We start from the raw sequence: 19,370 nt of genomic DNA, 5'->3' as shown, positions 1-19,370 counted from the left end.
ATGACTTAAGTATTTGTTTTCTCATGTAACCTGTTTCATTTTTAGAAAAAAATTGATATTCCTGAAGTTGCTAAAGGCTGAATATTCCAATCATTTGGGCGGAAGGTGAAGAGCTGGAGGGCAAGAGTTAAGGAACTATACCATGGTCTGGGTGTTCGTGCTGCTGATGTTTGGGGTGTAATACCAAGTCGTTCGGCATGCCATAGAGAAAACATCCAATTGAAGTTTCAATGTGAAGAACTTACTAGTACTGTGGTCCAGTTACGAACCCAAGTATCAGAGATGGAAGGGTCGAGGGGTGGTTCCAGTGTTCAACCTCTTGCATCACAACATTTCCCCAATGTAACCAATGGACATCAACGTTTACGGGTATTTTTCTATATAAATATTTTAAAACCAATTTTCATTAGTTTTTCTATAAAAATGTTAGCCTGCTAGTTTAAAACTTTATTATTTTTTTTTAAAATGATTTTTTGCACTATTATGACTAGAGTTTAATAAATATTTGTTGAAAACTAAAATCTAGGTCGGAGATGAAGTTTTCCTCAAAAGCATTCTAAACTCTACCGAGATTGTAGCAAGAGGAAGGGTCCAGAGCTTGGACCCAAATGATGTAGTTGGTGATACAAAGATTGGACCAGAATGGTGTGAGGTAAACGTTCAACTACCAATAAAAAAAGATGAAAACTTGGTAAGACCATATGGTTTATTTTCTACAATTCAAGATTGTATTGGTGCATCCATCGCATGGCCCTATGCATTCATCTCGGTATGTATTTGTTAAACTTGTGATACAAATAATTTTAATATCATGGAACTTAATGCTTATACATGGGTGGTTTATCTGTAGGTAGTCCATGAGGATTGAGGACACATGATGACTCAAGATTTTATGCTTCTTATTTCTTTAATTGTTTTTAATTTCTTTGTTAAATGTTAAGACTTTATGTTAGATAATGTTATAATTTATTTATGGTTAGTGTTTTTGTTATGAACATGCTTATTTGAAATATAATGATTCTTTCATTAGTTGATGTTATACAATAACTATTAGGATGTTATATGTTGATGGTCTGTTTATAAAATTGGTTTTATAAATTAATTTTTAAGAACGCTTGTATGTGTATCAAAAGATTAAAAGTAGGTAATCACATATTAGAACATTGTAAAAGTGTCCTAATATGTTCTTTTTAGGACGCTATTTATGTTATCTATAGACATATTATGCGACCATAAAACTGGTTTCATAATCTTATTTGGTATATTAGGACCCTTATCTTGGTACTAAATTAGCTATAATGTTACATCACAAGTGTCCTATCAATTAATTTCTAAGGATGCTTGTAAGTGTATCAAAAGATTAAAAGTATGTAAGCACGTGTTAGAACATCGTAAAAGTGTCCTAATATGTTTTTATTAGGGCACTATTTTGGTTGTTCAAAGACATATTACGCGACCATAAAATTGGTTTCATAATCTTATTTGAGATGTTAGGACGCTTTTTTAGATCCGGGACCTATTACGACCCCTTTACATGAAACGCTTTTACCGTTGGTCCTATTAAATGAAAGGTCCTATAAAATAGCATTTTAGGACGCTTTTGCACGTACTAAAAACCCAGTTTTGTTGTAGTGAGATGAATTTTTTTAATTTCTTGATTTATCAATTTTTTTGTGTAAAATTTGTTCAAGAAAAAATGCATGTTACATTTTTCCGTGTCACATAAATAATGTGCGTTTACATAAAATAAAGTATATTGTTACACTTTTTTAGATTATTGTAAAAATAAAGTGTGTTGTTACATGCAACTTTTTTCTGGATATGTTGTTTTTTTTTTGTTCAAGAAGATGAATGTTTTTAATTTCTTGATTTATCAATTTTTTGTGTAAAATTTGTTCAAGAAACAATGCATGTTACATTTTTCTGTGTCACATAAATAATGTACGTTTACATAAAATAAAGTGCATTGTTACACTTTTTTAGATTATTGTAAAAATAAAGTGTGTTGTTACTTTTTTTTATGTTACAATATGATAATCAGTTTCAGAGTTAAAAAGTCATACATGTGTAACATGTTTAAAGGTTTTGATTAATCTTCCATTTTTGTCTTTTTTTTACAAGGTGGGTCGACCAACCCATGTGCCCCCGATTTGCTATGATTATTCCGGGACTATTGACTATTGAGAACTATTAACAGGCTACAAGTTAAGGTTATAGCTCGTGAAGATGAAATTAGAAAGAAGAAAACCATTACTTGATTTATGATTTTTGTTGTTGTAACTTCCACAATGTTTATTTGTACTCCTGGATTGATTTCAAAGTTTTTATATTTAATGTGTAACTTTCCTTTGGCCCATTTTCCTTCATGTTTTACAAAGTACATTGGACCTTCAAATTATGTAAGACAATGCAACATCATTCGTAGCATTTAATTCAAAAGAATAAGACAGAAACATAAAAAATGAAATAAAAACAATCTAAAAATCATCAGAGAGAGAAAACATAAAATAATGAAAGAAAAGTATTTTTGAGTTTCTAGAAAATTAATGACTGACGTAACTTTACTGCACTTTCTTTGTTCCAATATTACCCTTCAATACATGAAATACATTAAAAAATTGAGACAAAGTACACAAAAGCAACTGATGGGGCAAAAGTGAATCCTAGCCATCCATCAAGTATGATCAATGGTTGTTATTGGGTTTCCAGGGTTTATTCAACTCAAGTAGGTTTTCAATTTATCCTTGCCCTATATATATATAATGTAAGTATCTATGGAAAACCCATTTAATCTAGAAAACTTGGGAACCTGGATTGTGTGGACCGGATTGATCCACATCATCTATTAAAAACACATGATCAAAGGGCAATTTAGTCATTTTGTTCAAACCATTACCTCACCCTTCCCTATCCCATCATTTTCTTTATGTCACATCTCTCTCTCTCTCATATATCACTTTTTATCCAACCATTTTCAAAATAATTCATTAGATATTAGAGAGAGAAACATCACCTTTTCATCAAAGCCACCATCAAAGCTACAAGATCTGAATATCAAAGATCAAAGCCACCAGATCTGAAGATCGAAGACACCATGTGTTCATGTACTCATCCCTTTCTTTTAAAGCCACCAGATCTGAAGATCGAAGCAGGCTGAAATCATTTAGTTGCATGAGTTTCTAGAGAGGGAAAATTATTGGAACACCAAGACCAAAAACACACACAAGTATGCGAGTGAGAAGCAAGTCAGAAATCATTTGGTTCATGGGTTTTAGAGAGAGAAAGTTGTTAGAACACCAAGAACACACACACAATTGTGTGAGAGAGAAGCAGGTCAGAAATCATTTGGTTCATGGGTTTTGGTTAAGAGAAAAAGTTGTTAGAACACAAAGAACATACTCACAAGTATGACATGGACTGGTTCCGTGTCTTAATGTTATTTATTTGGTAAAAGTTGAATGATTTTGTGTGTGTATGAGTAAAATAGATTTGATAGTTTGTTGGGTATTTTTTTTTGTTTTAAATGTATTAAAAAAATTAGAATTGAGATAATGATTGTTGTTGTTGTTGTTATATATTAGTTACCTTTAAAAAGTCCATAATCTAATCGTTGATGATCTCGTTTATTTTATTAAAAAAATTGTGTTTGGTTTGGTTGCTTGTTTGAGACTTTTGATCTGAACAGTAACTGTTTTTGTTAGTTTGGTTGCTTGTTTGGGGCATTTGATCTGAATACTAACTGTTTTTTTTTTGTGTTATACTAGGCGGCAACACATGTATAGGCATGTTACATGTGTTACAACAAAAAGTTTACACACGTGTAACATGTAACACATGTTATACATGTGTTACCACTCTAGTGTAACACAAGTTACAAACATGTGTTACATATGTGCAAGCCCCTATATGTTGCATGTTTGGGGCTTTTGTTTATCCTATATGTTATGTGTTATGTGTTACCGTTAGAAACTTCATAATTTATTAAGAATATCTTGTTTATTTTAAAAATAAAAAGTAGTGTCTTTTGTGGGATAATTAGATACATATATAGTAACAACGTTACACATGTTATTTATAGTTACCCCAACCCTTTTTGGACACAAAGGGGGCTGCACATATGTAACACATGCTTGTAACTTGTGTCACATTAGAGTGGTAACACATGTATAGCCACATTACACATGTTACATATAGTTGTTACACGTGTTACAACAAAACTTTACACAAGTACACATGTTATAACATATACTGATGTACTTGTTTTGTTCATAGGTGAATGGATGTTTTGTGTTCAAGATGAAGATGGTTATCAAGGAGCAAAGCATATTGCTTTGAAGTAACAATGAAGGAATCTTATTTCACAACATTATGCAGATACATATTAGAATGCCTATTGTTACTTCAAAACAATGGACAATTCTAACATGTGTAATACATTCTAACATGTTTACGGGCCTATTTTTTTAAGGGTGCACCCCCGTAACCAATTCGGTAACCAATGAAACCATCATGTATTACTTGTGTTAAACACTGTTGTTATGCGGTTACTTGGTTTATATTATATGACAATGATTCCCATGTGTTGCATATACTTTTGTAACTTGTGTTACAAATCACATGTACTAGCATGTTTGGATGTATACACGTTACATATACCAAGTGTTTTTCATACACATATATACCATATGTGTTTCATACACACATGTAACATGCGTATGACTTGTGGTGCATATACTCATGTTACTTGTGGTGCATATACTCATGTTACATGTATATGTACGTTATTACATTTTTTGCTGGAATAATTAGCTACGTATGTTATATTTCTGCCAGTTGCATTCTAAACTGTTTGTGCTATATCTTGTAACATGTGTTACACTTTGAGGTAATATATGTTGTTACAGGGAGTTAAACATATATACTTAAGGTAATAGTGATTTTAAATGCAAAAATGTTTTTTTAGATGGACTTCACTTGGAAAACACATTTTCATTACCTTTAGAAACTTCATAATTTATTTGGAATATCTCGTTTATTTTACAAATAAAAAAAGTTACTTATATGTAGTAACAACGTTACACATGTTACTTATAGTTACCCCCAACCCCTTTTTTGGACACAAAGGGGGATGCACATATGTAACACATGTTTGTAACGTGTGTTATAGCAAAACTTTACACATGTACACATATTACATAGTAGATTAATAAGTTTAACTACAGGAGATTAATAGTGATTTACTTGTTTTGTTCATAGGTGAATGGATGTTTTGTGCTCAAGATGAAGATGGTTATCAAGAAGCGAAGCATAGTTAGATTTTGGTTAACTTATGATTGTTTTTAGTTGGCTTTTAATTTTTTTTTTTTTGGGGGGGGGGGATATACTTTTTATGATCTCGTTTATTTTACAAATAAAAAGCCATTTTTTTTTGCTGGCATAATTAGCTACGTATGTTACATTTCTGCCAGTTGCATTCTAAACTGTTTGTGCTATATCTTGTAACATGTGTTACACTTTGAGGTAATATATGTTGTTACAGGGAGTTACACATATATACTTAACGTAATAGTGATTTTAAATGCAAAAATGTTTTTTAGATGAACTTCACTTGGATAACACATTTTCATTACCTTTAGAAACTTCATAATTTCTTCGGAATATCTCGTTTATTTTACAAATAAAAAAGTTACTTATATGTAGTAACAACATTACACACTACAGAGTGAAACAACATTTCCCATTTTGCCGTAACACATGTTACACACTATAGAGTGAAACAACAGTATTGAACGCTGTTGTAGGTATCGATGTTGTAGGTTTGTTACATCATGTTACACACTATAGAGTGAAACAACATTTCCCATTTTGTCGTAACACGTGTAACCTTTTTGTGGGTATCGATGTTGTAGGTTTCTTACATCATGTAACATGTATAGAGAAGTTGGATGAGCGTTGACATTGGGTTTGAGTGAAATTTCTTGTTCAATCACAATCACTTACGTTGACTTTGGAGTTTAAGGGATACAACCTGTAACATGTGTTACACTGAAGTGTTACATAAGTGTTTCCAATTTACACATGTTACATCTTGTGTAATATGTTATACATGTGTAAACTTTGGTTGTAACACATGTAACAACTATATGTAACATGTGTAGCGTGGCTATACATGTGTTACATATGTGTAGCCCATTTTTGTATCCAAGAAATGGCTGGTGTAACTATAAGTAACATGTGTAACATTGTTACAACATATGTAGCTAATTATGCCAGCAAAAAAAAAAAACATAACTTTTTATTTATAAGATAAACGAGATCATCCGTCTTCATCCAAAAACATGGCCTTCACAACACATTACAATAAAACTTAAACGTAACAAAAATGTTTATACAAACTTAAATATATACAAATGATCCAAAAATGATCATACATGTGTTACTCTCTAGTGTAACATAAGTTACAAACATGTCTTACATATGTGCAGCCCTGATTTTTGGTAACAAAGGGTTGAACATATGTAACACATGTTTGTAACATGTGTTACATTTGAGGGTAACTTCTGTGCAACGTCAAAGGTACCCACCACCTGCCCTTCATCGACTTCTTGTTCCCATTCTTCATTGGTTTCTCCATCTATCTTCTTTCGCTTTATGGCCACATGTTGTCGTATCCGATATTGTGGTTCTCTTTCTTCCTACCAAGATCCCTTCTCGTTTGGCTGCAACTGCTATGGTCAAGTCGTAATAACACAAGTCACAATCCAGTATTTTTATTCTACTAATTAAAAAAATTGAAGTAACATAACTAACACAAGTTACCCTCTACCCAATTATGCCCTGAAGTTGAAGATTCCCCAAATTTTGAGTTTTTATCTGCATCATTTCACATATAAAAAAACTAAATAAAACCACCCAAAAAAAGATTACATATGTAAACAGTTACCATAAATACCTTTATTTTTCCTACATTTCAAACTACTATCCGGTGGAACCAACTCCCTCGCTGCAAGCACTAAAAAAACATGTAACATATGTTAGCAGAACCTTTCGTATTTGTTTGTCGTTGTATCACATTTTTTTACATCTATAGCTTTTGTTTTTGTTTTCTAGACTGGACAGTTGTGCTCCCCACAACAATTGTTTTAGATGTGTTACCCTCCAGTGTAACACACGTTACAAACATGTGTTACATATGGGTAGCCCCTTTTGTGTCCAAGAAAGGGCTGGTTTTAACATAAATAACACGCGTAACATTGTTACAACATATGTAGCTAATTATGCCAGCAAAAAGAACAACTTTTTATTTATAAAATAAAAGAGATCATCAACTCATCAACTATTAAATTATGGACTTTCTAAAGGTAACGAAAATGTGATATCCGAGTGAAGTTTATACAAGACAACTAACAACCCATCTAAAATAACATTTCAACATTTAAAAAGATATAGTAAGTTAATAACAACTGAATAATATCAAAAAAAAAAATGGTTTTAATACAAAAACAAAAACCTGTTAGCTACATAAACATTTACCCATTACTAGACCACTTTGAGCACACAAAAACATATTAACAATAGCCTTAACAAAAAAATATCAAGGTAAATTAAGCTCAAACCTGCTTCTCTCTCACACACTTGTGCGTGTGCTCTCGGTGTTCGAGATGAACACGATGAAGATTGTGGGATCTCTCTCTAAAATCATGGTAAATTAGGTTCAAACATGCTTCTCTCTCACACACTTGTGCGTGTGTTCTTGGTGTTCAAGAAGAACATGATGAAAATAATTGTTTCTCTCTCTAAAATCTTAGTAAATTAGGTTTAAATCTGATTCTCTCTCACACACTTGTGTGTATGTTCTTGGTGTTCCAGATGAACATGATGAAGATTGCTGTTTCTCTCTCTAAAAAACTTCATCCCCATTCATTCACCGATCAGAATTTCTCTTTCTACCAGATGAACATAATGAACACGATGGAGAAATTCTCTAAAAACCCAGATGAACACGATGGAGATTCTTGTTTCTCTTTCTTAACCAACAACTTTCTCTCTCTAAAACAACAAATGTTTCTATCACACATGAATACGTTTGAGATTCTTGTTCTCTTTCTTGATGAACATGATGGGAATTCTTGATATTTTGAATTCTCAAAAGAAGAAGAAGAGAGAGAATGAGATATAGATGATGATGGTTTGATGGATTTGATGGTGATACACTGCTCATATCAAATCAACAATATTTTATAATATTTTATGTACCTGGGTTCTCTTTGCTTTTACACAAATACCCTCCTGGCCCACTCATCAACATAAGTAATGTATTTAATTTAAATCAATAAACCATCAAATTTCCCTAACCCTTAGATGATGATGATCAATGGTTATAAAGTGAGTTTCCTAGGTTTTCTTATTACAAATAAGTTTTCTATACATCCTTCCCCTATATATATATATATATATATATATAGGGTAGGGCTAGATAGAAAACCCTATCTATATAAAAAACCCTAGAAAACCCAACCTCCCGACATTTTTTTTTGAAAAAAATAACACATGTAATATACATGTTTTTAAGAGTTTTGGGCCAAAAAAATCAAAAAAGCGCCGAAGGGATAATTTAAAAAAAAAAATCAGCAACTTTCAGCATTTTTGTCTAACACATGTTAGGCACTGAATTTTGTTTATTTTTTTTAAAAAAAATCCCTTCGGCGCTTTTTTGTTTTTTTTTGGCCCAAAACACTCTAAAACATGTATATTACATGTGTAATTTTTTTCAAAAAAAAAATGTCGGGAGGTTGGGTAAAAATGGGGGGAGATTTGGGTTTCCAGAGTTTTCTAAGAATTTTAGGGTTTTTTGTCTAGCATTACCCTATATAAATATATATATATATGTCACATTTTTATTTGCTATATTTAAACTTTATGATTGACTTTAAAATTTGGTCTTTTTCGAACATAAGATTATTTTAATTGTATATTGTATTCATTGTGTTTGCTTATTGAACGTTATTTAACTTTAAAAATATCAATAATTAACTTATTATTTTGTTAATTATTTATATATAAAGATATATAAGAAAGAAAAATTACAAATAGGGCATGTGCATTTATTAAAGTTCAGGTTTGTTGTTTTATTTCATGTGTTATATCTATATTGTCATATTCAATATTGATTCATATGTTATAACATATTACCACACAGTATACTGTATACTACAACTTCCAAGCAAGTTTTTAACTTGTATATGTCTGGATAATCTCTCTAAATCATGTATGATCACAATTATATTCCGACTATGCTCTCAAAGGTGAAGAATGAATACGTGTTTCGTGTTGAATGTATACCAAAAAGTTAAACAAATACTTTCATTTTATAGTTGGTAAATTATCACAACTGTTGAAATGACACAGTAGTACTTCTAGAGGAGTGTGTCAGTTGATGGTTAAAACAATTGGCAGTTACAAATGATCCCCTAGTTGTTGCTGATAGTACACTACAAAAAAAAGCCATTTAGTGACATACAAAAAGTGCCATAAAATAACAAAAAAGTGCCACTAAAGACCCTTGTAGGAATGGGTGGCACACAAAAAAAGTGACGCTAGAAGCGCTGACGCTAAAGCCTTTTAGTGGCACTTTTTGAATCTGCCGCACAAAGTTTTTGGACTTTTAGTGGCACTTAAATTTTTGCCACAATATAAAAAAAACATTTGTGGCACAATTTTTGTGCCTCTAAAAAGTAATCATAGCCACATATCTATACTAGTTTTAGTGGCACTTTTTTTTTGCCACGATATAAAAAACCTTTTATGGCATAAATATTGTGTTGGTGAAAAGTGTTTCGATTTAAATATATCTATTATATTTAGTGGCACATAATTTGACATAAAAGTTACCTTATTTACAATATTAAATATAAAATATAAAATATAAAATATAAAATAAAAGATAAAATTGTAAATGTAAAATTCATAATATCATAACTTCAATAATAAATTCGATCCAAAACATATTTCAAATGTTAGGAAAACATCATGAATAATTAACATATTCCAAATTCCAATTATTTAAACAAGAAGTCTAAACGTTCTTCCGGGTGAAAATTCCAGTATCATAAAACTTAGCTCCAAAGCTTCTCATGATATCTACCCTGCGATCATCAACATGTAAACAAGTATTAGTATTGATTCAAAAACTAGAAGTTATTTAAAATAATTGTTCTTGATTAAACAAACATGTAAAAAATGGCCTGAACACCTAACAATTAGACCAAAAAAACAAACATATAATACCGTTTATAATTGACTCGAATACCTAACAATTAGACAAAAAACCAACATATTACCTAAATTGCAATGTCAACAAAACTTTAAGATCAATTGTCCGAACGACTTTCTTGCCCTGTAAAATGGAAAGCTTTGGCTAATCAATTTCATACCAATATTACAACAACATAATCATATCCATATAATAATTCGAAATAGTTTTAAAAAAGTAACTAGTTAAAAGTGATTACCATTATCATATTGACTTTTTGAAGATGATAAAGAGTTGTTATGGACCAAAGACCCAATACCAGGGACCTAAAACATATAAATCAAACAAATGCTAGTACATAAATATATATTCGTAAAAGAACAAATAATGGTCATGTATGTAATTACCTGCATGTTTATACTGCTAAGAACCGAAGATAAATTTGCATTGGGGATATGTTCTTGGATGATGATAGCCATAGCATTGACAACACTCTTTAGTTGATCATTAGTTTGGATAACACTCTTTAGCTGATCATTAGTTTGTGAGTATGTCATGTTACTTTTTGCGGCTGGCATCCTTCCAACTAATCGAACGTATCCTCTTTTCTCCGGGCCTTTAACTTTTGAGTAGTAATCGTTTGTAAAATCAGTTGGATCGTCGGGTGGGGTTGTAGAGTCATTTGTAATTTTTTTTAATGAAGCCTAATTAAACACATAACAAAATAGATAATCATAAGAAAATTAAACACACCCATGATATATAAGAACATTAAAATACATTACCACAACTTGAGTAGCGTTATCATCAACAATGCTTCCATCTTTACGAGTGCGAGTTTTTATATACATTTCTCCTCGTGTTGGATGTATACCATTATTCTTCGTTGCCTATTATTTACGTTTGATGGTTAGTAGGGAAATAAAAACCAAAATATTCAAAAATTAATAAATAAAAAAAAATCTCGAATAATACCATTTCATGAGTAAGTCTAGCAAACGACTTTGTCCCACTAACATGAGGCTCCTTCATCTTTGAGCGGCTCATTCTTTTAACACCGCATGTACTCTACAGTAAATGGTAAAGATACATGATAAGACTTCTTCGATCTAATACCATAATTAGATATATTTAATAAGCAATCAACATTACATCATTGTTGTTACCTGAAATTCCGGAGTGAACCAACGAGTACAAGTTCTTTAAATTGAGTTGGATTCACTCGGTCATCATTTTTAACTTGTTGTGCCACAATTTCATCAACAGTAAGGCTTGGATCATATGCACATGCCTTTAAAGAACCTTTCCATTCTCTCCATTTTTTTCCGATGCTTTGAAAGATCCAATTTTTAATCTCGTTTGTTTCATTTGGATGAATAACAAATTTAGACTACAAACAAAAATTATATGTAAATTAGAATATATATCTTAGCTTATCTACTAATACATTTTGAAACTTGATAAAGACATATACCTTAACCAGTGAATACATGTCCTCTTTTTTTTGTATTGGAACTTTCCTCCAGTCAGAATATTCTATGGATACATGATCAGCCATCCTCGCGAGCGTCCCAAGGAATTGAGCAAGTTCATTAGCTTCAGCCCCAACAGGCTTTCCAGACTTGTTGAATGTGACAACTATTCTTTTTGTACTATCCATCTTCCAAATTTCAGCTTTTGTTGTATAGCCTCGAACCCTTTTAGGAGCACCTAACAAATTCGAAAAAAACAAACAGGTACAAAAAACGGTCTATTAACAAATTTGAACATATATGCTATTGTTTTGTGTCTAAAACATCATTACAAATTGTGTACAATTTTTACCTTGTATTTCACTAGCTTGATGACCTTGAGTTTCAAAAACTTGGTGGTCTTCAACTTGGTCGTCGACAACATGGTCTTCAACACGCTCAGTTGAGATGGTAGAAGTGATATGTAGCCTCTTACGCCTACCTATACTATTACCTTTTATATTAGAACTTGTTGCCTTTTGTTTTTCAGGGCCTTGTATTTGTTCATGAATACTGACTTCATCATTAGAATAGTCATGATCTGCCATCTGTATCTCATGTTGATCAACATCATCTACTTCTATATCCCCTTCATAAAAATAATAGAGTAAATTAATATAAAAGATACTATTAATTAAAATAACTTTATGAACAACAAAATGATACCTTGAAATATCTCATCATCCTCATCAACAAGAACCAACTTTTTCTTTGCTCCTCCTTTATCACCTTTGATTATTTCACTCATGGTAACTGTTGGTTGTTTATTCGGTTTTGTTGTATTTGAAGTTGAGGAAAGCTTTTGAGAGACATTTGGAGCAACGACTCGACGTAGCTTCCTTAGATTAGCAACTCTATTCGAAGACATTGGTGGAATATATTGTGGACGGTGTTGCTATAACAAATTTATTTTCATTAGACAACATGTGTAGATAAAACAAAATAAATTAAGTTTTGATAATCAAATTACCTTCTTCATGGTTTTTTTCTTTGTTTTTTGACTTTCTTCCAAACTAGCTGAAGACTTTATAATGTTTTTAATTCCTAGTTCTCTTAGTTTTTTATTGTTCTTCTCAATTGTCAGTTGTCTTAATCGTAAATACTCATTACCATCATGAGAATTTGATTGGCAGCCATGGTCTTCAACCTTGTCTTCACCATGGTTTTCAATAGTGTCATCGCCATCACCATGGTCTTCAACATTGTCGTCACCATGGTCGTCACCATTGTCTTCAACATTGTCTTCACCATGGTCTTCAACAGTTTCACTGAGGTCCGTAGAAATGATATGTAGCCCCTTGCGCATACCCATAATATCTATTCAAAAAAGATGCAATACAAATATCAATATTTACCCCATTAACAAAAACTTACTGACTTGCTTTGAATGGTAAATGTGAAGTTAGATTTAACACTCATGATGGGCAGTTTAAATTATTAAAAGTTGTTTATTATGCTCCTGAGCCGAATTCTGATCTATTTAATTGTGAACAGGTTAATAATTTAAGCTATAACATTATCGTCTATAGTCAGTTTCAAAAGGTCCCTGTTCATGTGATAGTTACAAGTAATGCATAAGATAAAAATGTCCCTAATCATTTTAAAAAATACAAAATGTGGCAAATAATGCATAAGATATATAGAAATGGTATTTACCTTTCAATAGGGTACCCGCCGAAATGCAACAGGACCTCCAAGCCTAACCTTTCTCGTTAAATGGATCACCAAGTGCACCATTACAGTAAAGAATGACGGAGGAAATATCTTTTCTAATTTGCATAAAGTGAGAGCAACTTTAGACTCAATAAAATGCAGATCAACTTCAGATAAATCCTTGTAGCAAATGATCTTAAAAAAATTGCATAGTTCAATTATAACCGAGCTTACATGGTCTGGTAAAGTTCCACGTAATGCAATCGGCAAAAATTCTTGCATCAACAACAAGTGACAATCATAACTTTTCATCCCAATTAATTTGCGCTCATTTAACTGTACACATCGAGAGATATTAGATGAAAATTCATCGGGAGGTTTGATTGACTTGAGGATTTTTAAAAATTGAGTCTTTTCACCCCGAGTCATTTGATAGCAAGCTTTTGGCATGAAAGTGATATTACTTCTAGGCCGCTTCTTTGGATGCAGTTCCTTTCTTATACCCATTTGTTGTAAGTCAAGTCTTGTTTTATAGTTATCTTTTGACTTTCCTTCTTGTCCCAATATAGTCCCCACTATGTTGTCACAAACATTCTTTTCAATGTGCATAACATCAAGATTGTGGCGCAACAACTAATGCTCCCAATATGGCAACATAAAAAAAAAATACTTTTCTTCTTCCATGGACCATGAACATCATTGTCGACAAGAAATTCTGTGTTGTCTAGTTGTTGTAGAATCTCCTCTCCAGAAGAAGAAACAGGAGCAGCTCTGAATTTATGGTGTCCAACAAAGGATCTTGTGTCTGAACGCCAACGATGGTCAGATGGAAGCCACCTTCGATGACACATGTAACACCACTTTCTGCCGTGACTAAGCCAATTGGAATCAGTATCAAAACCACATACAGGACATGCAAGTGCTCCCTTAGTGCTCCACCCGGACAGATTGGCATAGCCTGGAAAGTCGGATATGGTAGAAATAATAGATGCCTTCAACTGGAAGTATTGTTTCGTTGAGGCATCAAATGTAGAAACTCCATCCTCCCATAACTCCTTCAATTCTTTTATCAAAGGTTGCATATACACATCTATCTTGTTTCCTGGACCTTTAGGACCTGGGATGATTAAAGAAAGAATAAAATTTGGTTGCTTCATAACTAACCATGGTGGCAGATTGTAAGGAATCAGAAAAACTGGCCAAATACTATGTGGCACATTCATCCTAAATGGGTTGAAGCCATCACTTGAAAGAGCTAGACGAACATTACGGGGATCACTAGCAAATTCAGGAAACTTTTCATCAAAATCTTCCCAAACTAGGGCATCTGCTGGATGTCGCAATTTTCCATCTCTCACACGGTCTGTATGATGCCACTTCATAAGATTAGATGTCTTTGATGACATAAACAGTCTTTGAAGTCTAGGCTTTAAAGGAAACCACCGTAATATTTTTGAAGCCTTCTTCTTGGGAGGACTCTCTTCATCTTCTGGACTAACTTCATAAACTTTCCATCTAGAAGATCCACAAAAAGAACAAACTTCATCTTTCTCTTTATCATCCCAGAACAACATGCAACCATTAGGACATGAATGGATTTTTTCATATCTTAATCCCAAGTTGGCCATGATTTTCTTCACTTGATGTGTTGTTTTAGGTAACAAATTTCCTTCCGGTAATAAATCCTCTAGAAACTCTAACAACATATTAAAAGATTTGTTACTCCATCCATTGAGACATTTTAAATGGTACAAATGCACCACACAAGATAACTTGTTGTATTTGCAATTCGGGTACACCTTTTCTTCAGCTTCGTTCACAAGGTCATCAAATGTACTTCTTCTGGTATTCGTCTCCTCACTATTACTTGACGCAGTCTCATGCATCCCGACTCCATTTCCACCTTCTGTTACGAATATATCATCCAACATTTCATGCATTTCGTGGTGTAATATATGTTCTTCCTCATTATGGGTTGTGCTCGTTGATGCAACCGTTGTGCCTTCCCCATGATATACCCATTTCAAGTATTCAGGTCGGAAGCCTGAACATATAAGGTGACCTAGAACAGTTTGTCTACTCTTATATTTCATATTTAGGCAATTTGTACATGGACACTTTATCAACCCCCCATTGACACATGCTCTCTCAAATGCAAAATTTAAGAACGTTTGCACCCCATTAACAAAAGTTTGACTTGATCTTGGTGCAAGGTACATCCATGATCTGTCCATTACTTTACTATTCATAATAAAACATAACAAACTTTATAAGTATTATTCACAACTATTTGTTTTGGGTTGAATATGCCAGCAGCTTACTGTTGCGGCATGTTTGTGTGACAAAATTGCCCCTTGGTGTACAATCACTTAAAAAAACATTTTTTTAACCAACCCGACCCGGCCCAAAACCCGATCTGACCCGTACCGTTTCAACGGAACAGTTTCGACGCGTACCGTTTCGACGCGGATCGTTTCAACCCGTACCGTTTCGACATTTACTTAATAATACGATAAATTTGAGAACATTTAAAAACCGAAAAGCAACAAAAAAAATATATCAATTAACTAAATAAGAAAAAAATAGTAAATCTTCTTGTGCTAGAAAAAAATGATTAAAAATCTAACATACAACGCAATTTAGGATCTTATTAATTGAAGTAAGTAGCGTTTTAGCAAGTCTAATACATATTAATTTAGGATCAGTTAATAATCAAATTGTTTCAAGTTGTATTTACTTTTATTAGGGCATGATGTAATGAAGTGAGCGAGTGAACGAAATGGAACGAAATGAGCGAGTGAACGGAATGGACGGAGGAAAGGAATGGAATAGATCATTATCATTCCATTATCCTGTTTGGTTACCCTATAAGAATGGAATGAATAATTACTTTGTGTTGTTTGGAATACTGTGACACCCCGTTGAAACGCTTTCACTAACGCTAGCTTGACAGTGGCTGCCTTAACTTTCGGGACGAAAGTTCCTAAAACTTGGGGATAATGTGACACTTCGGGTTTTCCCGGACAACCATTTCTGTAATTGATCAACTTGTATTTATATTTATATATTGTCATTAAATGAAAATCGGTGATTTATCGTTACGTGTTCATTGTTGAGAAGGTGTACGTATATATGTATTTATATATATATATATATATATGTATAAGTGTGTATGTGAGACGAGCCGAGACCCGACTCGAGACCGCTTGGTCTCGAGTGAACAGCAAGTGTTGGGCCGGTTAGGGCCTTGCGACCGAGAACCCAACCCGGAAACCCCTAAGCCCACTCGTGACATTATATAAACCGACCCTCCCCTCCCTTAACCATTTTTACAACACTCACCTTCACTCACTCCTTCTTCCTCACTAAAACCCTAAAAACCTAAGAACTCTAGCAACCAAAACCATCTCCTTCTCCCTCTTCCTCTCTCGGATCAAGTAGACAAACGACAAGGAGGAGCGGCCGGATCAATCTTCACCCGAACACCCCCTTTCTTACACCTCGAGTTAACCGGTTAGTGGTTTGAGCTCTCTTCTAGATGTTCATGTGTTAATAATGTCACTAGGATGGATATACATATATATTATGTGTTACTATGATTCTTGTGTATGGATGATGATTGTTTGCCATGTTTTGTGTGAATCAAAATGTGTGAAATGGATAACCGGTTAGCATGTTTATGTTTTGGAATGTTTAGATAGAATGGATATTCATGATTGTGGTGGATTAAATATAATATGTCTCGGATTAAATTGTTTACATGTTATATGATGATGGTTAATGATGCTTGTTGTCCGGATGATGTTACGAGTAGGATTGGAGGGTTTTTATGCATGATCTCGGGGTTGGTTTGTTGATAAATGGGGTTGATTGTTCATAAGAAATTTCTTGAATGTGTTTGAATATGGTAAGAACATGTATGAATGTCCTTGAAATATTTTGAATATGCCTTGTTTGATCTGTTTTAGACATAATTTAGACAAGAAAACATGTTTAGTGGGGATAGTACACTGTTACATGAAAATGCAATTCTATTGGTCAGTACATTGCAGGTTCTAGAAGATTTGTTGTGCACGTAATCACGGTTGCGAGTCGCAACCTTTGGTTGCTACTCGAGACCGCATCAAGTCTTGTCGAGATCTCCCGGTTGCGACTCGCAATCAACGCGCATCGAATCCGGTTGCGAGTCGTAACCACTGTTGACAAGTCGGAACCGCCGGTTGCGAGTCGGAACCTCTGGTTGCGACTCGTAACCAAAACGTGATGAACCGAGACCTCGGTTGCGAGTCGTAACCTCGGTTGCGAGTCGCAACCACCCTTGTCTCGACTGGGCTATTTTGGTGTTATTGGGCTTTGACTGTTGGGCTTTCTGTTGACTGGGCTATGTGATTGTATGTTAGGGCTGACCCAATGACCCAACTGTTTGTGTATTTGCATGTTATACGTGTTTGCTATGTGTATTGCCATACGTGTTCGCTATGTGTTTACTTGTACCCGACTTGACCCATATTTGGTAACCATGTTAGGACGTGGTGACCAACATACTTGACCGGGTAAAAATATCTACCGAGCAACCCAAGGTGAGTTCACAACTTAAAAGCATGCGTCCCGGTGGTTTGGGACACGAGACGAAAACAACCCTATCCCCTTGTAAAGGGGATACCATCTACATTCCTTCCCTAGTTACTGGGAACAAACTTACTTTTCCTTCCCTTGTCATTGGGAAACCTTTTAGTTAATTACTGTTTATACGGAATGCAACCAAACGGCACTAAACGCAACTCTATCACTCAAGTCCCTACTACATAATACCGATTAGTCGCCGGGGCCAGGCGAACGGGTTATTAGTTGATAGCGCTATTTAGGTTTTACCAACCTCACACCGTGCCATGGTATGGGATCGGTCGTGAACTAATGTACTCAGGCATCCGTCAATGATGATAGAACATTGACATCGGGGCATCCTGCGGAAACGCAAACGGTTACCTAGTGTTCGGTATTGGAAAAACAGTTTAGTTGCTAACTTTTGGGGTAGCTCCCCATGGCATGTATAAACGGATAAATTAACTGGTGAAACAAGTTTTTGGTAATTAAAACTGGACAACTAGTGAACTCACTCAGCATTATTGTTGACCCCCCTTACTGCATGCTTTGCAGGTGGCCAGTGACTGGAGCAGCTGCTTGGGATGTGTAGTGGTCGTCTGCCCATGTGTTGGGCATTTATCATGCTTACCTTACGAACATTGTTTAAAACTGTTTATTTATGCTTCCGCTACTTATTTCTGTTTGAACTTGAAACCTTAAACTCTGAACTTGATATTTGCTAATCTTGTGGTTAGTAAGTATTACTTTTGTTATCAATTTAATTAGTCAGTATAATTGGTGGCTGGATCCTGGTCAGTCACGCCCTCGAAGCGGGTGTTATCCGCAGGTGGAATTTGGGGGTGTGACAGATTGGTATCAGAGCCATTGGTTATAGTGAACTTGGTTTTAAAAAGGGGAAAAATCTTTTTGAGAAAAACCAGACTATAACCCGTGACTCGTGACGACACTACACTCCAAGTGCAAGGCTCGACTTATCTGACCTCATAGCTCGGACCCATATTTACTTGCTTATTTGTCTTATGCTTTCTGCTTTATTATACGTACTAGTTTGCCGGATTAGATAGATACGCCTCCCCTCTTCTATCTTATTCCCGCTATGTTACGACACCACACTCATACTATGTTTTCTGGTTATGAAGACAATGAGTGGACGCGGACGAGGAAACGTCAACATGACTCAGGCTCAGTTCACTAACCTACTCAACACAGTGGCTGCAGCTTTCGCAGCTCACCCTATAGGTAAGCTCGTTGTTTTAGGATGTTTAGATCCTACCGCCGCATCGTCTTTTCGCCTCTAAACCTATTTCGCTTCACTCCTCACAACAGGTCAGCCTGCGCCTATGCAACCA

The 19,370-nt window shown here is 34.2% G+C and overlaps 2 protein-coding genes across 2 annotated transcripts; one reads left to right on the top strand and one right to left on the bottom strand.

The window, feature by feature from the left end:
• The first annotated feature begins 236 nt into the window (after positions 1–236).
• On the top strand, positions 237–991 carry LOC110864051. The gene is made up of 3 exons (XM_022113189.2): positions 237–369; positions 527–769; positions 851–991. The coding sequence occupies exons 1-3, from the start codon at positions 283–285 to the stop codon at positions 866–868; spliced, it is 348 nt and encodes a 115-aa protein (XP_021968881.1). The 5' UTR covers positions 237–282; the 3' UTR covers positions 869–991.
• Positions 992–12,397: 11,406 nt separating this feature from the next.
• LOC118479577 lies at positions 12,398–15,650 on the bottom strand. The gene is made up of 4 exons (XM_035974176.1): positions 14,087–15,650; positions 13,455–13,991; positions 12,734–13,080; positions 12,398–12,658 (listed from the first exon to the last, which is right to left on the bottom strand). Exons 1-4 carry the CDS (start codon positions 15,648–15,650, stop codon positions 12,398–12,400), a joined length of 2,709 nt encoding a protein of 902 aa, XP_035830069.1.
• Positions 15,651–19,370: the final 3,720 nt, after the last annotated feature.

This window comes from Helianthus annuus, chromosome 6 (assembly GCF_002127325.2).
Source record: "Helianthus annuus cultivar XRQ/B chromosome 6, HanXRQr2.0-SUNRISE, whole genome shotgun sequence".
Lineage (NCBI taxonomy): Eukaryota > Viridiplantae > Streptophyta > Magnoliopsida > Asterales > Asteraceae > Helianthus > Helianthus annuus.
Note: the sequence above shows the minus strand (reverse complement) of the source record. Positions and strands in the feature narration are given on the sequence as shown.